General features: G+C 46.8%; 1 protein-coding gene across 6 annotated transcripts in view; it reads left to right on the top strand.

Annotated features, from left to right (window-relative positions):
- CELSR1 (cadherin EGF LAG seven-pass G-type receptor 1) overlaps nt 1-8,408 on the top strand; it is a 179,480-nt gene extending 171,072 nt beyond the window's left edge. For 2 of the 6 annotated variants that reach the window (XM_076328940.1, XM_076328944.1), the window contains exons 29-35: nt 363-488; nt 796-932; nt 1,442-1,545; nt 2,371-2,538; nt 3,419-3,661; nt 3,969-4,233; nt 6,165-8,408. In XM_076328940.1, the coding sequence (XP_076185055.1) occupies nt 363-488; nt 796-932; nt 1,442-1,545; nt 2,371-2,538; nt 3,419-3,661; nt 3,969-4,233; nt 6,165-6,189 (1,068 nt within the window). In that variant the 3' untranslated portion in view covers nt 6,190-8,408. Of the gene's footprint in view, nt 1-362; nt 489-795; nt 933-1,441; nt 1,546-2,370; nt 2,539-3,418; nt 3,662-3,968; nt 4,238-6,164 lie in introns of those variants that run through there. The other 4 variants (XM_076328959.1, XM_076328967.1, XM_076328951.1 and 1 more) reach the window with 4 other exon arrangements.
- Nucleotides 8,409-22,858: the final 14,450 nt, after the last annotated feature.

The following is a 22,858-nucleotide window of genomic DNA, read 5'->3' as shown; positions in this document are numbered from 1 at the left end:
TGGGACATTGAGGTCCCCATTAGATATTTTGAGAAGAACGTTTCCTCCCAAACAATGAGGGAGGGTGACACCTACCACAAGCTCTGCTGTGTAAGTCCTGGAGGAACACATCGTAGTGTATATTTTCCTGGGCCCTTTATGCACATTTGAACATTGAAGCAAACTATGAAGAAGTCCTAGGAGATCAATCAATGCCATTTTAGTCAAAGACAGAAAATAGTTATTGCTGTTGAAATCATGGACTACGAACTAGAATTCTGGGGCTACTTCAAAAAGGCTGTTCTCTAATATCTTGTTTGTATTTGCAGTTTGGTAGTAATGAACCATTTAGATTTATTCTTCCTCTCTCTAAAATGATCCAGGGGCTGTTCATTTTCTTCTTCCACTGCGTATTTAACAAAGAAGTCAGGAAGCACTTGAAGAACACTTTAACTGGAAAGAAACCTCTTCCAGACGATTCCACTGCAACAAGAGCTACATTATTAACTGTAAGGAAAAAACACTGGGAAAAAAACATCCTCTTGCTGGTAGAAGTTACCTAAATACACTTACAGGTGGCTTGTCCATAGTTAAGTGAATTGTCTGATTGATTTCAGTGACTTGTACAAAGATTACTGATAGCATCTCTCAAAAGTCTTGATTACTGCTTTAATTAAAACTTTTGAGAGGAAATTATTTTTTTTCCTCAGCATCAAAAACCACTTGGTTCCTTCAAGACCTTTAATGCACTTGTGGGTAACGTGTGTTTTTGGTAGGATCATTCACTGTTGCTTTGTGTCTTTTTTTTTCCTTCAGCGGTCTCTGAACTGTAACAACACATATATAGAAGAGCCAAATATGTATCGCACGACTATTGGGGAATCCACTGTCTCCCTCGAAAGCACCGTCAGGTCAGCCAAGAGCCACAATAGCTACCTTGCTTATATTCTCAGGTAATCAGGTGGCAGGTGCATGGCTTTCAGGTGCTTGCCTTTCCCTTTTCATTGCTCTTGTGGAAAACAGAAATGTTTTGGTTCAAATGCTACTTGTTTTCTATCTTAACAGTTCTGTTTTATGTGACTGTCATTTTCTTCCATGCATTTTCTTTTGCATGCATGTTTGGTGGGGATTCCAACAGTGCAGTGGTTAACATAACTATTAGGTTAACTATATGGGCCATGCTGCTTGCCTGTTAAAATTCAGTCATGTCTGAATGAGTGGGATTTAGCTTATTAACTTCAGGCTTTTTCAGAGTGTGATTCGTGTGGCCAAAGGCAGACAGCTACATTAGGATAACCTATGTCTTGCTGTAAAAGTGACCACACTGACAATCAAGCACAGGCTGGCAAGCGTCCACTGCAGCTGTCTGCGTTTGACCAGAGGAATCTCATCTGCGTGTCTGCCTTGTTGTTAAGAACAGTAAAGTGACCAAGAAAGTTGTCCCCTGTTTTTATTCTCTAAGGGACGAGGCTGCTCATAAGCTCAGTGGATCCTCAAGTCAAGCAAGGGCTGGTCAGACGGAAGCAGATTCCTCCATTTTTCATAGGAATCCATCAAAATCCAATGGTAAGAATTATTTCTAAATGCTTTGACCCGGTTGTGCACCTTTTCCTTCTCAGCACTTTTTTCAAAGGCTTCTATAATAGGAAGAATAGTTAGTCTGACTTGGTGTGTCTGATTCTTGTTATGCTCTTGGCATAACGAGCTATGCAATGGTTGCTTTACTAGGGAATCCTGGAATGGAAATATCATGTATCTGCTTCCTGTGATGGTTCAGTTTTAATCTGACAGCTGTCACAGCTGTTGACAGTTTCTGGCGTCCCCTTTCTTTCTCACAAATTATGTGCTATTGCTCTTGATTTTTAATTGGAGATCTTTTAACGTTTGAGACCTTGAGGCAATATTCTCTTTTACTGCTGCGTGTTTTGTACAAGAAAATGAGAAGTGTCTCTTGCCTGACTTCCTTTCATTTGGGGTCTTGATGTTAAATTTTGTTGCCTTGTAGCAGTTTTTAAGAGTGCATTTGCAGATTCTTGATATTTCTAGGCACCTTGGTTTGCCTGTGTGTTGTATTGATTGAGATCCTGTGGAGTTACTGTTCTGCATATTGAATAGGGTAAAAACTGTCCCCATTCTGTTCTGCACCTCCCATGCACATAAAAGGTCCTGCCCCCTAGCTGAGCCAAGCAGTTGTGCTTCCTGTAATTACTTAGACGGATGCCGCCGTCCTTGTGAATTAATCCTGTGTGCACTTATGGATGTAAGAGCTCATCCCTGGCATGGCCTGAACCAGACGCCTGCCTTTCCTTTCTCCTTGTGCATTTGTCAGATAGATTTGTTCAACTCCTGTCCGCACTCTCATCCCTGTGTTTCCCTTTTTCGCATTTGTAGAGCATGATTCAGACTCCGACAGCGAACTGTCCCTCGATGAACACAGCAGTTCTTACGCCTCCTCCCATTCATCAGACAGTGAGGAAGATGGGCTCGAGCCGGAGAAAAAGTGGAACATGTCCACTTCCAAAAGTAATGAACGTGGCCCGCTCCACAGCACACCCAAAGGTACTCCCGGTGTGAGGGGAGAGCAGTGGGCTTATTCCCTTCTTTAAAATAGCTTTAGAGTAGATGGCACGATTTTGCCAGACTAGCAATACAATTGAGACAGCATCCCTACCACTGTGCCTTGCTTTTTCTTCCTCCCAAGGGCTTGTTCACAGGGGTGACTGAGTGCAAGTAAAAAGATACTTGAGCAAATCTGCAACTTACGGTGCTCAGACAGACAGCAGTCAGTGGGTTTGCAGGCAGGTGCTACACAGCCAGGAAAGTCTCATATGAAGGAAGAGGAAGAGGAGGAAGGAGCTGGTTATTTTGAGGGCAGGGGGAAGAAATACCTGCCTCTCCTCATGCAATACAGGCATATGGATTTAGTGGGGTTGGAGAGGTCATGGACCTAAAGAGTGGGAGATCATTGGCCATTGATATCAATACTGTGTGGCAGAGTGCAGGCATTTCTAGGTGCAGTTCATCTTGTCCTAAAGGTAAGTCAGCTTAGAGTGACAAATGTCCAGGCTGTGTGCTGGTGCTCTGGACAGACACAGCACAAGGTGCCTCAGGTGCCCTCACCCCTCAGAAGCCAGAATCCCCAGGGAGCTGGTGGGATCGCTGGCCCTGGAGCAGAGCAGGTTTGACTCACACCTCTCAGTAATGGAGCCATCGACCTTGCTCTGGGAAGGGTTTGGAGACCCTGCCATCCTACCAGGTGTGTTTTGTGGGTGTTGCTGCACCCTGAGGGCAGTGCAGTCCAGCAAGGATCATCTGAAGCATTGTTCTGGTTTGACACACAACTCCTCCCCAACCACAGGGATCAGGACTGGCTGGGCAGTGGTTGAGAAAACCTATCAATCAAAAGTAGTTTTCGAGATAGTGTTTTTTTGCATTGCAGTTGATACCCTTCCCAATCATGTGAAACCCTATTGGCCCACAGAGTGCGTAATGGCCAGCGACAGCGAGGACCCCAGCGGGAAACAGAAACTCAAAGTCGAGACCAAGGTCAATGTAGAGCTTCACAGGGAAAACCAGGTGAACCACAGCAACGAAGTGCCCCAGGACAAGGAGAATGAAGGGCAGCAGAAGGAGAACAGACCTCTGTCCCACCAGAATAACCAGCAGCCGGAGCAGAGGAAAGGTAGCACGGCCAACCCAGCCTCACAGCTGGACTGGGAGACCAGGGGGGTTAATGGGCATTAATTAGTTCATATGGTAGCTCTATCAGGGAAGAGCACTTTCCAAATGGTTCCAACCTGTGTAACCAGGTACGCCATGGGAAGCTAGTAGGTAGTTGCTGAAGTCTAATATTTTGGTTTTGAAATAAAGAGCCAAACTAGAAGTCTGATTAAGAAATATAAAATGTCACTTCTTGGATGTGTTCAGCTTGATAAATGAAATTACTGATACGTTTGAAAGTTCTCATTATTCCCTCTTTTCTGTAACAGGCATCTTAAAAAATAAAGTCACCTACCCTCCCCCACTGGTGGATAAGAATATGAAAAATCGACTGCGGGAAAAGCAATCGGATTACAATCAGACCACGATCTCATCCAGGACTACTTCCCTGGGGACAAATGATGGGGTCCGCTCTCCCTCAGACTCGGGGGTGACAGTAAAAAATGCTCGGAGGGAGCAGTCTCGAGACCAGCTCAATGGCATGGCCATGAACGTCCACGTGGGAACAGGACATGCTGACACCTCAGACTCAGAGTAAGTGCTACATCGGGCTGCCCTGGCAGACCTCCCATGGCCCTGGCCTCTCCTTCTGCTTTCCAACCCCAAACTCCCACTGAGCAAGGATTTCACTTGGTGACTGGACCAGAGTCCTTCACCAGTGCTTGTCCTGAGTGCTTGTCCATACCATGTCCACAAGCCACGGTGTTTCACTGGTGAGAAGGTCAAAACCAGGTATCACAAGCAAGGTGCCGTGACAGACACCTGTCACTGGTCGCCCTGGTGTGCTCTGAATTGGCAAGCTGATGTGTTACTGGCATGCTGGGGACTAGAGCAACCTAGCTGTGCCCTGTCCCCTTGCTGTGGGACTTTCTGCGCTTGGCGTGGTGACCCCTGGTCACAGCGAACCAGGCTTCCACGTCCACACGAATTATCTATCCACTCCCTGCCTGGTGAGCTGCCGAGGTCATCGCATTCCCCAGCCCATCACCAGGAGAAGGATGGGGTTTTTCCACTCCCTCACACTGCCAGGCATCCAGGACAGCTCAGCAATGCCCACCCATGGCTCCAGGAGCTGTGCGTGCCCTCAGGGGTGCTCTGCTCAGGGCTACCCCCTGCTCCTGCTTCTCTGCCCCCAACCCCTCACCTTCACCCCCCTTGGACCATGGGAACAGGTTTTTTTTTCCTGTGTTTTTCACCTGTCCTCCCCTTTTGCAGCAGGGAGAGTGTTTGGGGCCATTAGGGATCTATCACTAACGGGATACAGTTAATTATAATGTGGCCAGTACCAGGCACCCAAGGAAGAGGATAAGTGCAGGGCAAACATAGAGCAGCACTTCTTGATGCATGTCCAGTAAGACCAGCAAGAGCTGTTGTGGGTGTCCGGCAGCCATGGAGGAGGGCAGGTGGGGGCAAGACTCCAGTGAAGAGGACCCCTGAGGAAGCCCAGTGTTTTGGGGGGGAAAGGCACTAGGCTGGGGGGAGCATGGGGTGGGCGTCCAGCTGGGCAGAGGGAAACTGTTGCTGGGGCAGGAGATCCAAAGGCTGTAGAGAAAGTGCCATGTCAAGCTAGTGACCCTAAATTACCAGGCGTGCGATTCCCACCCGCTGCATGGCGATCAGTGTGCGTATTTGCCATTGTAAGCTAAATCAAACATTAACAAAAGGCTGAGCAAGCTTTCAGCCAAAGTGTGTTCTCGGAAACCTCGTTACTCATCATAATTCTCGCATTTAAAATGAGGACAACAGCCATACATAAAGTCTGCGCAAACATTTTATGCACATAGTCTTCCTTGTATTAATACAAATAACAGTCTCATTCTTTCTCCAAACCAAGAGAAAATTTCTCACCCAGCTTTAACTCTGACATTGTCCCACCATGCTTTAGACACCCATGTTGTCTGGGCGCACAGACCATTCCCAGCTCACTATAAAAGTACATCTTTGGGTTGCTGGGAACTGGCTGTTGAAATATATCCTGGTTAGCCAGGAAACAGAGATGTCTTTAACAAGCAATAACTACTTGCTGCTACCAGGTAATACATTCATCACTGGAGAATAACTAGCCCACTTGTACTAAGCAACTGTTTTATCTCCGCACCCTTTGCGTACCGTAAAGCTCTGCTGTTTGACAGCAGAATGCATGAATCTGTCTGAAATACCAGGTTTCTAACAGCTTGTAAGATTTGTGTGTGAACCTCACATCTTCACCTAAGGGTTAGCCAAATACAAGCCCTCTGTAGAGTTTCCTCTAAAGAGCGTCTCTTGTGTACTGCCTGGAATTGCTTCTCCCAGCTGGTCTTCCCCTCCAGGGCAGCACCCCCCCCTTGCAAGCGCTGGATTGGCAAGGCATGGTAACTTCACAGAGCATGAGCCCTTACTAAAAAGGATTAGGTGGTTTCGGGTAGAGTGGTTTGCCTGTGCCTGTTTAACCCTAAGCCTGCATGATTACTTCTTCTCACTAACAGAGGCAGTAACGAAACTTCAATTTGAACTATCAGGAAACTGTGATCGCTGCTGCGCGGTTCTGGACTCCTCGCCACGGGGTCGCTGCCTGCCCGCCTCAGACTTCGTCGGAGTGGCCGCGTAGCGAGGAGGACGAGGTGGGCATTGATTCCTGCATGGTTTCACGTTATGGCAGACTCCTGACCGCTCGTGGCGGAGACACAGTGCCCAGATGCGCCTGCGATAAGGCAGCTGTGTGGTACGCTCCGCGTGGCATGAACCCATGCCAAAACGCATGGAAATGGCCACAGGGATGCACTGTGAGGGACGGACACCTGCTCGCAGTGCGGACAGTGCTGCAGGGGTTGCTTATTACTGGGGAGAACCAAGGAAAAACACGTTATTATCGCAGCGGACCTACAGTAAGTCAATCCATCAGCCTTAAGACAAGCACCAGGAGACGTCTCTTGTGGAGTTTTGTCCAGCTCCAGTGTGAACCCTTTGGCTTGCTGGGCTCTAGGGGGGAATATCCCAATAAGTGTCCTTTTGTTTCTATGCCAGCATCTCTATCCACCCCCCTATGGACACGTCATCTTAAGAAAAAAAAAATCCTTTATATATATATAAAAAGTGTAGATACTTTTATATATTTTGTACGGTGTTGCTAAAGAAAAAGTTCCTTTGTATATTTTACATTTATACTGATCTTCTTAATTTGATAATAGGAAATCAATTAAAAGAGGTTTTGATATTTTTTATATGAACATTGCACAATTGTACTTGAATTTGGCATTTGACAAAGTAACTGAGGTTTGCATGGAAGCCACCTTAAGATGCAATGCAGTTTTCAAAGTAATACAGTAAAGATTACATCGAAATCCATGACTATAATTTATAAGTTTTGTTGACAGATTTTGGAACGCTTCAAGGACACAGTATGTTTTTTTCGTAACCTCTTCTAAAACCCACAAAAAATGTTTTGTTTTTTCATTTCTTGGTGTTTTGACTTCTTCTCTCAAGTGCATTGAAATGTTCAGCAACTGAACTTCAGGACTAAAAATAAGTCATATCTTCATCTAAGATTTCAATACAGTCCTTGTCTGGAAGAAGTAAAATCAGTATTTCCCTTACCAAGAACAAGAAAACAAGTGGTGTCATTGTATGGTAGGTTTTGACTTTGGTCTGGCTCTGCGACAAACCAGCGCTCTGCATGTCCCAAGAAGAGGGCCCTCCTCCTGTGGGGCAAGTTCTGCCTCAGGCACAGTATTTTATTTTACTGTTAATTTCTTTCCCACTGGAGTCAGCACGTTGCTAATCAAAGCAGAAATATGAGTCTTTAAGGATGTCCAGGTTTCACTGCCCAGCTCTTTGACAAAGCCCTGGCCTTCTTGGTGTTTCAAAAAGCACGTGGAAGGCTTAAGGTTTCATGTTTCCCACAAAATATGCTGGTTTCACAAGTACAGGAAAGTTAAGCATGGCCTCTCCGCCGTCTTCACCTTCCTGCAGTGCTTACAAGAAAAGGAAGAATAAGATGTGAAAAAGTTTGCATCCAACAGCGTGGGGCAGAGCTCTGCTGGCAGCTCCCCATGGTGGGAATATGCGACTCAAAGGGCGGCAATGGCGTGGCCGTGACCTGCTCTCTGCCTTTCTCTGGCTTTCAGGAGCTCCTCGCTTGCCATAGCAGCCCTTTTGGGAAAATAATTGGCTTTTGTTTGTGTAACTGTGTGTATGAAAGGAAAAGAAAAGAAAATCAGGCTAAATAAAATGCAGGAGTTGAGGAAAAAATGAAATAATATATACTGTAATCTTGGTTTCATTATATTGCTATGCATTTTCAAATGTATCAAGGAGGCCTTTGGAAGGGGAGAGGGAGGAAGGATGCTGTTCCTTTAAAAATTATGCAACATACTGTGTGACATTTTCTGACTGAAAAAAGTTTTGAATGTTTTAAGGGTCTGGCACTTGGCTGTGTGCTCAGGCATTGTGTATAACCCATGCTAGTTGTTTTTACATTTGTGTATGTATATTTTGTCCCAGTGAGATGTAGGTAGTTTTTATTTTGATCAGAATTGTTGCAGTAAATGAGGGTCAGTTGTATTAATGACAAAAAAATTAAAACCTATTTTTATGACTTTTTAAAAGCTTTATGGCAGATTAGACACTGGAGGTTTTTTTTTTAACAAATGTATATTTATTAATGTGCAGAACACTGGAATTGCAGCACAGATGAAAGGAGAATTTACAATAAATTAAGAATTTTTTTTGAACTTGTATTCTTCCTCTGGTGGGTTATTTTAAGTGCAGTACAGATGCTGAGGGTCCAACTGGCATTTCCCGGGGTTTAGAAAGTAGCAGGACGGGGGGACGTACGGGTACCCATCACTCTCGCTGAGGAAGCAGAGGCTGTAAAGCATCAGCTGCCAGCGCTGCTCCCTGGCGGGTACTTGCAGCCCCGGGTGGTGTCTCCTGGGGGTTTTGCTCTGGGTGGACACACAAACACGCACAATCCCCCTTCCAGCCCAGTGCCCTTTGCTGGCACAGGGTACCACCGTGTGCATTGCGTTTCGGTCCAAACCCGCAGCATTTCTCACACCTGGGAAATGGTCCGTAGAAGAAAAACACCCTCTGCTAACCCAGAGCCAAGCGTACCGCCAGGAAAGCACTGGGTTCAGAAAACAAGGTTTGGAGAGGAGCTCGAGGGGGTGAGGCAGCCAGCCCAGCCCATGAAAGCCTGCAATGAGAAGGACCTTTTTGGACTTTCTTGACTACGTTCTCAGCTTTCTCAAGCCAACTGAGGCCAAGCCATGGTCTTGCTCACTCTGTACTTTTCAGGCTGTTGTGCAAGTCTTCATTCACACATCTCACGAGGCACTGCAGCAACCTGCACGTGTCTGCCAGCTTCCTGGAAATAAAAGTATTTCTCAGTTATCATCTGGCCAGCTTTTCCATAGATGTTTCTAAACATGAGGCAATAAATTGGGAGGGTGGGAGGTCAAGGGGAGAGAGCCCGGTTACTGTCATGATTTAGGGGCAAAATCAAAGACAGGATCTTCAATTTGCAAACAGCTCTGCCAAAACTTGCCATTAAACAAACCCAAGCAATTATCCCAAAGGGAAACTGTTCCAAATTTTATTGTACAAGTTCATTTTTTGGTGGAATGCTAATACCTGAGTTTGTTCTCAAGTATTAGTTCACTTTACTGTGGAAAAGCATAAGTCAGCCTCAGGCTTTCATGTAAGCAGGATAGTTACAGGACAAACCAGCCCATGATCCTGTCTCCAGTAATGGCCAACAGCAGATGTTTAGGAAAAGAGGATTATCAGCCACACATTACACAGCAAGGTGGCCCCAGCAGGGTCCACAGCCCCCAGCACGCTGCAGCTCAGGGGTCCCCAGCAGGAGGGGTTGTGCGTGTCTCCAGCAGCCCATTTTTTTCCTCCAATAACGTGTCCTGTTGTGTTTTGGACCCACGTAAACTTCTGGTACACAGTGGGTTGCCTGATTTGGTCACAAGCAGCAAGAAAAAGTTCTTACTCATCTTCAGCTTCATTCCTGTCCCCTGCGATGGACGCCTTTGCTGCCTGCACCACGAAAGGCAGTGAGCAATTGTTTCTCAGTCACCTTCTCCAGGTCAAAGAGGAAGACGGGCTCCATCCTAGAGCACTTGGGTTGTCTCTTTCCACCTGAACAGCTCAGATCTCTGTAATTGTTCCGTGCACAGAAACACTGCTGTACCTTTTAGCCTTCCTTCTTGCCCTTCTTCAACCCCTTCCCAGGTCTAATGTAGCCTTTCTGGAGACGGCAGAGAGAGAGAGAAGAGACCAGAGCAGCCCACAAAATGCAAGCGATAGGCCTACCAACAACCAAAAAACAGAAATAATAAAAAAAAAAATAGTCTCCATTTCATTCCCTTTTCCTGTCCTAATCTTTACAATGACATTTAGCCTAAGCAAATTGTAAGACAAAAGACTCCAGAAGAGATGGACTAGTGGCAGCATCATGGCATGATAAGGCTGCAGTAACCTAAGCGATCACATAGCCCAGCCGCTCCAACAACCCAGGATACTTGGGGATTTGTCTAATGTTCTTAAAAATCTAAATGACAATTCCAGTACATCTGCAAATAGCCTGTAATAGCACTTCCTAGCATGATGAGTTAGTTTGTCCATATCCTTACGTCATGCTTAGACGCGCAGCTCGCTCAGCTGCAGAGGATGCTCCTGCTGAGGTCTAGGGGGTTTGCAGAAAGGAGATCCCCCAGCAGCCCTGGTGAGATGTCACCATCGTCCACACCAACGTCACCTGCAGCACCAGGGCCAGTCTGGGTTGCATTTGGGCCCCACAGCCTCTTCTGCAGAGCTTCTGCCTTGTCTTTATGCTCCTGTTTGCACATACGCAGCTCACTTCTCTCCCTTGTAAGTAGCAATTTGTACTGGACTCATTTTCCATTTTAGTCTCTTCATTTTTTGATCCATTCTCCAGTTTCTCATACTCATTTTGGATTTTAGTCCTGTCCGTGAGGATGCATGGAGTCCTTTGGCAGTTATCTGCAGCCTTTAAAAGCTACCTTTTATTTTATCATTCAAAGCATGAATGAAAATATCAAATAAGACTAAGCCCAAGAGGAGTCTTGTAAAACTTCCCTTCTTGCCAAGCAAGTTTTGCACCTACCTCATATCGATTAACATCAGCCCGCACTGACTATATGTTTTGCGTATGAGAATACAGCGTGGGACAGTATCAAACCATTTACTGAAGACATGTCCCATCTGCTGCTGTTCCTTTATCCACCATGCCAGGCACTGTATTAAAGAAGAAAATGAGATTAATCTGACCTGTGTGTTGCAAAGAGACCGTGTTAACTCATTATTGTCTTCCAAATACTTAAAAGTATTTGGAAGTGTCCCCAGGAGCCCCCTGGAGCTCTGTACTGGGCTGGTGTCTCCTCTGCTGTCTTGGTCAGACATCTGCTGCTGCCATCCCTCTGCTCAAAGACCACTGTGAATAGGGTACCCACTCCTTCAAACTCAAATATTACATACCCTGAGCATATTTTCTTTATTTGAAGGGAGGCCCAGACCACTGTCTCTCTGAACCGGTGCTTCGTGAAGGCAGCCAAGGCTGCTGTGAGACCCCAGCCTCTGCGCTGAGTCAGGAGACACCACAGAAGTGGAGCGGGGCCGAGCCGCCCCTTACGGAGAGGACTGTGCTTAAGTTGAGAGGTGCCCTGTCTCTGACAGCTCCCATGTGTCCCAGGGCCATCCTCAGCCAAAACATGGGACTGCCCCCTGCCCAGCATGGCCTTAGGCTCTGGAGCCCGTCCTGACCTTTGCAAAGCCATCATTTTACCTCAGATCCACTCATGAAATAGAAATGAACTCAAAGCTCCAGCTTTCCAGGTGCTGCCACTCTCTGTCATTAAAATAGTTGCAGTGCATCCAGTTGGGTGGTTTCCAGTATTAGTTTCTTATGGGTTGTTTTTTTTTCCCCCCTGCAAATATAACAGCTTGCAAAAACACCAAACCCTTGGGCTAACGCGTAGAAAAACCTCTTGCTTTCGGTCATTTAACAGCAGCTCTTTGGAAGTCCGTCTTGAACGATCTTGTTTGCAAGTTAAGCCTCTATCACACTTTCGAAGTGAAGAACGTAGAGTTGGGTCTGTGTTTTTGTTAGATACTCATATTCTCAAGGAAATAATGAGCATGTGAAGTCCTGTGCATGTATAAACAGGGCAACTGAAGCAGTGGGTCCCTGTGTATGATGTTTTTAAATGCAATGAAAATATTTATGAAGTACGAGTGATTCCAGCACCAGCTCTGCTGGGTGAGAAGCAGAGGAAGGAACAGGTCTCTTCCCAAACCCCTGCAAGCAAGCGCTTCCCAGCCACTGTTCCCTCTGCTTGGGCAAGTGATGGACCTGACTGGTGGGGCACAGGAAGACCTTAGAAAAGCATCAGTGGGGAAAGCCCATGCCGGCACTCACCCCTGCAGCCACACGGTCCCCCCCAGAGCCCGCCGGCACCATACAGCTGCGGCAGGAGTAAAAGGGTGAGAAAAATACAGCGGTGAGACAAGCTCCATGTGTGACGCACCAGATCATCCTTGGCCAGGCAGAGCATGGGCGAGAGGAGGCAGGTCCCAGCCGGGATCCCGCAGGGACAGCAATCCCAAGGGAGCCTCCGCAGCCTGCGGCTCCTGCACCGAGCTGCTGGGCACTGCTGGAAAATCACTCAGCAGCAGCAAAGCTCTCAGCACTAGCAAGCACTCAGCAAAGCCAACTGGAGGGTTTGCAGCAGAAAGGCAAACAGGCGGGTTCTGCAATGACCCAATTACTCAGAAAGAAAAATAAACCCCACGTTTATGGCACATGGCAAGCCACCCATAATAAAATAGCTGTGCTGGAGCAAGCACCCTGAAGGTACAAAGAGATAAGAGCGCTCTTCAGTCAAAACAGCTGCATTTCTAGTGCATGCTCATCACATTAAAAAAAAAAAAAAAAGAACCTACAGCAGTAATTTCATTAGTTATAAAAGCAGATCCCAAAAAGCCAGCATGTTTTGAGAGGGGAAAGAATACTTGGTTTTGGAGGAAATAAAAATCCCTTTCACCTGGATCCATTCCACGTGGTCCCTTCAGGTTAGGAACATCCCGCTGAATCCAGTCAAAACAGCAGCAGCTGTGGTTGGGAGCCAGCGAAGTGAACAAGTTTCCAGGTGAAGCAGTAAATCAGGCATTGACTTTGAGAAAAATTGTACGTTTTATTACGTTTCAATTTTCTGGATAAAACAAATGAGAAAGCCTGGAATGGTTAACTCCTTCACTTCCAGCTGCACAAGGAACAGGTTTCGGGGATGGAAAGGGTCAGGGAAAAGCCCTGCTGGCTTAGGGTTGGGGTTAGGGGTTGGGGTTAGGGGTTAGGGTTTGTTCCGCTGGCACGAAATGGCCAAACTAATGGGAGCAAGCGGGCGGTCAGGAGGGACTGAGCTGCCATACCAAAGCACACCTGACACATGGCTCTTCTCCACCGGGTTGTCCAAGGGAAAACAGTTTCCTGGCTGATCTCATCTAGGTTATGCCAAGCACAAACCAAAAGCAGCTTGTATATTTTCTTTCTCGCTCACTCAAGTGACATGCCAGCTTCCCAAGTAGCCACCTGCCCCATGCATGGCTTCCCTGCGGGCAGCGCTCTGTGGCAGAGCCAGTGCCATTGCAACCGAGGTGACCCCAAAGAGGTTTCAGTCAGCACTGGTTCCTCTCGCTGGAGCAGACCTGCAGCAGAGCGCTCCTGTTCCTCGCAGAGCGTTTAGCGTGTGACGCAGATACATGCCATGCATCCTTTGGGATTTGCTGCAGCTCCGTCCATGTTAAACCTGCCTCTCTCTAACTGGAGAGGAGCCTTGCCTCCACTGGGCTGGATTTTCATGGTAGGTGCTCAGTACAGCAGCAGTAGCTATGGGGATGAGTTACGGCTGATGCCCATTGCAATTAAGGGGTTAGACAGTTGTGGCAAGCAGCACACAAGCAGAGTTGCCTGCTCTGACTCCAGGATCAACCTTTTGTGCTTAGAGAGTATTTACATGTTCCTTCTGATCCATCAGTGATGCTCAGCCTCTGGATTCAGAAAGGAGGTAACTTGCAGGGAGCCACCTTAAAAGTCATCCGTCTCAAATCCTCTCCTCCCAGCAGCGAATTCTCCTGCTTGCTCTATAATTCAAGCACTGCTGTTGTATTGCAGTGCAGAGGAGACACACCAGATGAGGACAGTCCCTGCTCCCTGAAATGGCCATGTGGCTTAAATAAGGTTCAACACCTGGCTGCTAAACAGTTCACAGAGATTTTTCTTGTGCTAGCTATCATCTCCTTCACCCTAAAAGCTAGGTGTAAAACTAGCTCAGTGTAAAAATCTTACACCATAAAACACCTTCTTCAATATTTAAAACCAGTGTAGGCTATTCTGATTCATTTCTATAGTTAATACAATAGCAATAAGTACTAATAGTACCGAAAGTGATCTTCGGTTTAAAAACCATGCCTGAAACCTTTCAAACTTGTAATAAATTGATCACACAGTTTCACTACCTATAGCAAATTTGCTAACAGAGTTCCTCTGCCATGGAGCTCGTTGGTGTGACACAACCTGTAGAGTCCTTCACATCTTCCCAGAGAGGAGCAATAGATAAAAATGTGTGAATAGTAGAAAAACCCACCTTAAGTAACGAGATTAAAATAAAAACTACCTTTAATCCAGCACCCATCTTAAAACCACCAGATGCCTCATATCTAGTTATCTCATTTTTGTATATCAGTCCTTTCTATGTTTATAATCCATCCTTCTTTGATGTTTATAATTTTATACAAAGCCTCATCCAGCATAACGAAGCCATACCAGATGGGCTGAGTTTGCTTTGCCATCAGGCCGGAGCTGCAGCAGGGCTGGGGACGCGGCCTTTGAGACGGACAGATTGCCAAAGAGATCTGTGCTACTACTCATCCTTTTTTGGATGCAAATTTCCCTGAAGTCCTTCAAATAAGAGAAGAAATGTTACAATGCCGGTTCTAACTCCTCAGTCTCTCCTCCTGTGTTGCAGTGAGCTGTGGGCACAGCCCAGGATTTTCCTGCTGTGCTGGTGTTCATCAGCCCTGGAGAAAGCAGCAGACTGGGAGACAGAGAGAGGGAATTTGTACGGCATCTGCCCCAGGGGAGAGGAGCACACGGGGCATCTTCCCTGCTCCAGAGGACTTGTGTGAACCTCTTGTCTCTGTTCTGACCAAATGTTGTTAAAATCAGAAGAGAACTGGATGCACAAAGGGATGAAACAGATGGCTCCCATCAAGTTGATGCTACATATCTCTGAGTCTCCTCTTTCCTACCTAGGGGCTTTCTCAGAGCAAAAGAAGAAAAAGAAGAATTCACCATTTGTCCAAGAGTCCAACTTGAAGTTTGGCAGGACAACCCAGATGGCCCATCCGCCAGCCAGAACTGCTAGGTAACAGCTACCGCTGACACTGCTTGCAGAGTACGTCCAGCTCATTGCAACCCCAGAGACACAAACCCAGGAGCCCTGCAGGAATGCAAAGCACCAGAGGAATTTCCATCATGAGCCTCCACAGCACTACTGGAGAAATCCAGGATGGAGCAGTCGGGTCACTTTTGATGAAACTTCTTGCTGGAAGTAAGTCTCCTGTTGCTTTTCCTCACAGGAACTGATGTGCTGTAATTACAAGGCTGGTGTTTTCCTGGGAGCATCCTCAAAACATGGTGCTACTAAATGGGAATGGTGCCACTGAATTATCAAAGTCCGGAGTGGGGCAGTCCCCTGGGAAAATATAATTTCTCCAGGCAGGGTCTGATTAAGGGGAATCTCTGCATGTATTTAATTGTTTCTAGGACCTTAAAACTTTCAGTGAGTTTGAAGCTCTTTTGTATTGAAGAATTACTCTATATGCTGTAAAATTGCATAGAATGAGGAGCCCATTAACTTTTTCCATTCTCAAGTTTCTCCAGCTGATGCTATACATTCAGTAAAATGCAAGACATTTCAGAAAAGAAGAAAATCCTAGAGATTCAGCAAACCAAACCCAGAAGTTAGTGTTTATCAGACCCCTCACACACCCAAATAAATATAAGAATCTGGTGCTAGTTCTCAAAAAAAAAAAAAAAAAAAAAAAAAAAATTCTCCTTTTTACCTCCAGCCATTCAAGAGCTAGATGAAGTTTAAGAGTGACCGTGAAAGCGAATGACCAGCACAGCATGGCCAGGGGACGGAGGACAGGCAGAACCTGAACTCTAAATAAAAAGCATGTGTTTGCCCTGCTGCCGGGGCTGTCACTGGCCTGACTCGTACTGTGGTCGCTGCCCAGCCCCAATGGAAGTTAGGCTCTAAAAAGCTGCTGCTTCTCAGCTGGCTCATCGGTGTGCTGAAATGACACCGCGGCTTTATCCCTGCCTTGAGCAAATCCACTGAGTGACAATTCTTCCAATGTATTGGCTCAGCAAAAATCTAAAATAAAAGGAAAAACTTCACAATTATGGATGCGTTAATTGTTCTTCCTATAGCCACCACCTCCCAACGATGAGCTGTGCACGGTTGGGAGGGATGAACGTGATGTCCTGGTGCCTCCTGGTGCTGAAGCTGGAAACGGCATGCCGCTTCGCTGCATCATCCGAGCATGCCACGTTGGGGTGATTATCACATTTATGATGGATAAATTCATTGTGTTTAATTCATGAAAACATGTAAATACATATAAATGCAGAGGAAGCATTTTGAAAATGCTAATCATAAACTGTGCATGGTTGCAAGTATGTTCCTCATCAGTGGGACAGCCTCTTCACCTACAGTCGCCATCATCTCCCAACTGTGTGTGCTACCACAATGCTCATAACACCCACGTTTTCCAGGCCAGAAGGCCAGTACCTATCCCCTCATCCATTTTTCTCCCTGTTTCTTTCATGGAAAACAAATCTTTTTCGTTTGCTTACCTGTTTGGGTTTGGGGTTTTTTTGGCCTTGGTAGTAGTCAGGGCTGTTGGTCTTTCTTTGCTTGGAGAAATTAAAGAATCTGGATTTATCTAAAGAAACCAGCGTCTAAGGCATTCAGAGAAATCTGCAGTTTCAGCCTGACTTTCGCTGATCCGTGCTCATCCTTACTGACAGATCGTTTGGCTCCAACCTCCCCAGCCCACACACAATGTTTTCACTGTAGCCTCACAGCACATCAGCTTTTCACATTTGCCCCCTTCCCGTGAACAGCCTCTTGCCTTCAGAAGCTTCTTCCCGGCTTCCAGCTCACCAGCCCTCTGGAGAAGCTGAAGAAATGCTCATTAGTATCAGGACCAGTGGGCAGGAGATGGAAGGGCTTCATCTCCGGTGGCAGTTCCCACTCAGACTGGCTTACAGCTGTGGTGAAACCTCGGCCTTTTTTTTTTTTGGACAGTACCATAAATGTGACTGACAAGGGAGTCGTGCTTATGGAGAGCAACCAGGAGACTCACTTTGCTGTGCACCCTCCATATTATGTGCTCCATCTTCTAAAGGGGATCCAGCTTGAAGAAGGCACCTCTGCAGAGCAGACGGTGCTGCACACTTCCACGGCCTGACTCCCAGGCTGTTTGGTGGCACAGAGATCCCCCTGCAGCTCATTCTGCCGTCCCTGGCTGCAGAACCCAACACCTTCCCATGTAAAGAAGGGACAGCAGAGACCCTCGCCGGACCTTCCTGTGCTGAAGTCTCCAAGCTGAAAGGGTTTTTTTGGACAAAAAGAGATTTGAAAGTTCTGGTTTGGGAATAAAGGTGGGAGGGGAAGTTGTATCCTCAACTCTGAAACGGCACGACCCTGAAATCCAGGCAGCGGAGGCTGCGCTGTGAATCTTCACTCCAGGGTCCCATCCCATTACCTGCGGGGGCAAGTCAGCACAGGTCGTTGCACACAGTCATCTCCCAGCTTCCAGGGAGGGCTCAGCCTTGTCCACAGGGGCTGAACTGCGATATATTTATATATATGTATGTCATGGTTTAACTTCAGTCGGCAACTGAGCACACACAGCCACTCACTCACACGCCCCTGGTGGGATGGGGGAGAGAATTGGGAGAGTAGAAGTGAGAAAACTCATGGGTTGAGATAAAGACAGTTTAATAATTGAAATATAATAATAATAATAGTAATTATAATAATAGACTATACAAAGCAAGTGATGCACAATGCAATTGCTCACCACCCACCGACCGATGCCCAGCCAGTCCCCGAGCAGCGGCCCCCCCGGCCAGCTTTCCCTAGTTTATGTACTGAGCATGACGTCACATGGTATGGAATGTCCCTTTGGCCAGTTTGGGTCAGCTGTCCTGGCTGTGCCCCCTCCCAGCTTCTTGTGCACCTCCAGCCTTCTCAGTCGGTAGAGCATGGGAAGCTGAAAAGTCCTTGACTAGTGTAAGCACTACCTAGCAACAACTGAAACATTGGTGTGTTATCAACATTATTCTCCTCCTAAATCCAAAACACAGCACTGTACCAGCTACTAGGAAGGAAATTAACTCTATCCCAGCCGAAACCAGGACAACGTATGAACTTAAATGTTGCATCCAAAAAATTGTTATTTTTTGCTTATAAGTATGGTGAAAAGATAGATCTATTCTAAAAAGGAAAAAAAAAAAGATTCATAAAAACAACGTCAGCTTTGTTCCCCGGGGCTTGCCGCTAAAGAGAGAAAGCACGTGAACACTTAATTTTGAAGTGGGAAGATGAAAGCTTCTTTCAGTCCTACAAGCCAACACAAACACTAAGAGCCAATGCTTTTACTGCTGGACCGTAAATACTGAGCTGCCGCAGTGTGAATGAAGCCCTTACAACGCCTGTGTGACGTCTCACCCCTCCAAAGAAGCTATCCAGGTGAAAACGGAATCAGAGGACAACCCTGCTCTCCTTGCATGGGGGACAGCCCTGTCCTCCAGCTCTGCAGGACCAGCTGAGGCAGGAACACTGCCAAGAAGGAATGAAACCAGGAAAGCAATTAAGACAGGTTTTACAAGACAAGCACTTTTGGAATAAAACTGCACTTGGAGTGCAATTTTTCAGCCATTATATGCTCAGAAGCACAGGTTTCAAACATATTCACAAAGTACAACAGAGATTTCAATTCAGTCCCAGCCTTTAGCTGACACGATTTGTGGTTTTTCACTTACATGATCCAAATCTTGTTATCATGTTCCCTACTTTGGAAGAGAAAAGTCCTTTTTTTAAATAGTTATTCACTTGAGCCTTTGAAATCAAGTATGTCAAGACCTGAAAAGCTTAATGACAACTTGAAAGTGAAATCACCTGCTTGCAATTTGTTGCCCAAAGCAGGAGAAAAATGACAAAAAAGTGAAAAGCCAATGAATTTCAAAAAGCATGTCGATGCTAATCTTCTGCAGTAGAGAAAAAAAGGAAATTCACCTGCCAGTCAAACTGCTCTTACCCAGTTCAAGCCAAACCTTGGCCAAATTCCAGCCTTGGCAAAGGCTGTGTGAGACATGGTGTCAGTGATGGTCCCTTGCGGGGAGCATGGCTGCCTGGCCCCAGGCACCCACCTCTGCTCTCACCTCGCTCTTTTACCTCCCTGTTTCCAAGCTATTACAGCTGTGCCCCTGTGCATTTTCACAGCTGTTTTGCTATGGGCTGGGCTGGGCTGTAAGCCTCGGGGCAGGCTGGAGCCTGGGATTCAGGCACTGCTCGCAATTCAACCCTACCGCGCACTGGCTGGGCAGGACTGGTGTTACTGAAACCACTGTCCTCTTTACAAACGTAGCCAGAAACAGTGATGGTGCTGCTCATCTTGCATGTAACAGCCAGATCCAGTAGTAGAAATGGCTGCTCTGCCAGACTCCCCTGAGCAGCTGTGTCTCTGTGCAGGACAGAATAAAATCCCCCTTGCCAGAGACCCTACATATGAGAGGAGCAAGGATCTCACGCAGGAGGTCAGTAGTTAAGACCCTTACCCAGGAGAAACGCATGGGATGGAAAGAGAAACGTACCACCCCTTCTGAACAGTACAAGCAATTTGGAAATGCTGTTTTAAACGTGCAAGCTTCATGTTGCTAGACGTGTGCAACCTGTTGTAAAACATCCCATGCAAGAAGCTATTTGCAATTTGAATTTCACAAACGCCTACTAATCCCTAGCTCTCAGCAGTACAGTGAGATTCACCGTGAGCAATAGCAGCAATTGCTTTATCATGTCAAAGGTCTTTGCTCATCATCACGGCAAGAGGCTGAGCTGCACTGAAGCCGAGAAGAAGCCTCCAACGTTCTCAGACAATGAGTCTCTACTAACCAAACACCGTCCGTACCCACCTCTTCCTCAGATGAGTTTTCTTCAGTAGAACCGTGAGGTTCAGCTCTGATGATAAAATCAAAGTCCCTGAGCCTCAAAAATGAATTGAGACCATTGCTAGAGAGGTTTCCATCAAAAAGCAGCATGTTAGCTTATGAATTTTCTGCGTTAGCCATCCTGGATTGCTGCTGTATCCAATTTTAAGGATGCTTAAAGAAAAAGAGGGAAGCAGAGCATTTGTTAAAAAGCCCCCATCCTACAGGAGCTGTAGCAGATGCTCGTTATACCCCATGCCAGCTACGCTACAAGCAGCATTGGCAAACTCTCCTGCTGTGAGGCACTGGCTCAGTGGCTCTCAGCAAACCCAAGATCTTGTTGCCAGAACTCCTAAATTCACCATAACCCTGTCAAAAGCACTTACGACTTCTGCACCGCCTGTGCCTTAGCCAAGCAAGCACCCTGAGTCCCCTGGGCTCAGGACGCGCCTGGCATCATACCAGCAATCCAGCAGCAAGGCCTTCCCAGGGATAATGCGCTAGGAGAATCTGTCCTCAGAATGGGATTTATAAAAAGCGAGCTCACCTGATAGAGATTTAAAAAAACAAAAAAGCTGAGGAAGGGTGAAAAAAGTCCTTTTCTCTTCAAAGGAAACACATTCAGGCCGCGGGGGGGAAACACATCCCCCTGATTGAATGAGCCATCCCCTGGAGGTAGGTGCTTTCTCATTGTGCTCGCAGCCAGCAACACTTTACCCAGGCGGTAAAGCAGAGCTCAAACCACCCAGCAGCTCCACCCATCACTGAAGCGATGCTCACACCCAGAAAACCACAAGTAACCACTAAGCCTATAGGGCAGGATGAACATTTTCTTGCAAAAAAATAGCAAATTTATCAAAATTATTGTGGGATTTTTTTGTTGTTCTGAAAGTATTTGCAAAGCCTATTCAAATTTATCATGCCGTTTTTTGCTTAGATAACTTTTTTGGACCAGGTTCAAAAGACTGTCTAAGAGCAAGTGAGTTTAAAACCAGGATGATGGGAACCAGTTGTGTGGATTTTGGTTCCTTCAACCTGAGCTCCAAGCAGAGTTCGGTACCTCAGTGTCCCCAAGCTGATGTGATTTCAGTGGGTTTGGGCAGGTCCAGAAACAGACATTTTTAGGCAGCTCTGAGAACTTACCTTGTGGACACTTTAATAAGTCCAGGGATCACAGGTGGCTATACAACAGCTAAATTTTGCGGTTTTAGAGCCAAAAGAATGTACGCATTTAAATCCTTGGAGGCACATAGGAAAGGAAACACTGCCTGGTAGAAACATGAAAGTTAAAAGGAGGTAAGGACTCATTATACAAGAGAAATGTTAATGGTTGGAAACTACTAGTGTCAGAGCTTTAAGCTAGACAAAATTACCAGCTGGGGATATCACCGGTTCTGCAGTCATTTACCAGCTCTGAAGATCTGACTTTCATTTCCAGGTGGTGGCAACCACAACAGTATCTACTCAGCAACTTTAGGACTTTAAAAACCAGTAACTCGCATTCTTTTGAAGAACGAGGAAATGTTAACAGTGACCTTAACTCAGACCAAGCTCCTGAGGGAGGGTGCAGCCCCCCAGGCCTGGCAGAGCTTGGCTCCTGGCCTGCAGGAGGTGGGCACTGGTGGAAGGTCTGATTCACCAGGAGCCGTGGCAGGAGGCTGGCAGCCTCAGCCACGTCAGAGGTGACGAGGGAGATTAATTGGATCTTCCCTGAAACCCTGCAGAGGCAGAGTACAGAGCCCAAGCCCACCACTGTACGAAGGAGGGACAGAGTGACAGCAGCGGGACACTCCCTGCCACAGGGGACAGAAGCTCCAGCTGCTGACCCGACCCGGTGTCTAGGGAGGTTTGCTGCTGACCAGGCACTTTGATCCAGGATGGCATGGGGAGACCCAGTGGTGGACTGGGTTGGCAAGCTAAGGCAACAGGGTGATCCAGGCAGGAGAGACCTTGAAAACAACAGAACAAGCAGGAGGGGCCTCTCTAGACGCCCCTCGGAAGTGTCCGTACACTCCACATGCAGCATGGGAAACACGCAAGAGGAGTTAGAGATCTATGTGCAGTTGCATGGGTCGATCACATTGGGATCACAAAGACATGGTGGGACCATGGATGGGTACAGGATTTCCAAGAAGAATGGGCTGGGAAGGGGAGGCAAGGAAGTCATCATGGATGTGAGGGAGCAGCAGGACAGCATAGAGCTCTGGCTGGTGGTGGACAACGAGCCAGCTGACAGCATGTGGGTTAGGATCAGAGGGGTGACCTACATGGGTGACATTGCTGTAGGTGTCTGCTACACTGTGTGATCAGGAAGAAAGACAACTGGAAGAAGCCTCATGTTTGCAGGCCCTGGTCCTCACGGAGGACTTAAACCACTCTGATACCTGCTGGAGGGACAACCCTGAAAGGCACAAGCAGTCCACGAGGTCTCTGGAGCACTGACAACTTCCTGACACTGACATTGAAGAGCTGATATGGGGGGATTGGAGCATCCGTCATACAAGGAGAAGCTGAGAGAGCTGGGGCTGTTCAGCCTTGAGAAGAGAAGACTCAGGGGGATCTTATTGGTGCAGGTTGTGGAGTCTCCACCCTTGGAGATATTCAAAACCTGACAACGTGGCCCTGAGCAACCTGCTCCAGTTGCCCCTGCTTTGAGCAGTGGAGTTGGACTAGATGATCTCCAGAGATCCTTGCCAACCTCTGCAATTCTGTGAATTTTAAAAGAAAGTGAATTTTGGAAACACAGAAATGGCTATGTCCTTTTTCATGTCCTCACAGTCGAATCTACCTCTACCAGTACAGTATCAAACAACAAACATACCTGAGAGTGTTGTGAGATGAAGTAATAATAAAAACCACACTTGTATAACACAA

Source organism: Aptenodytes patagonicus, chromosome 1 (genome assembly GCF_965638725.1).
Source record: "Aptenodytes patagonicus chromosome 1, bAptPat1.pri.cur, whole genome shotgun sequence".
Taxonomy (NCBI): Eukaryota; Metazoa; Chordata; class Aves; order Sphenisciformes; family Spheniscidae; genus Aptenodytes; species Aptenodytes patagonicus.
This window is presented reverse-complemented; position numbering and strand designations above follow the sequence as displayed.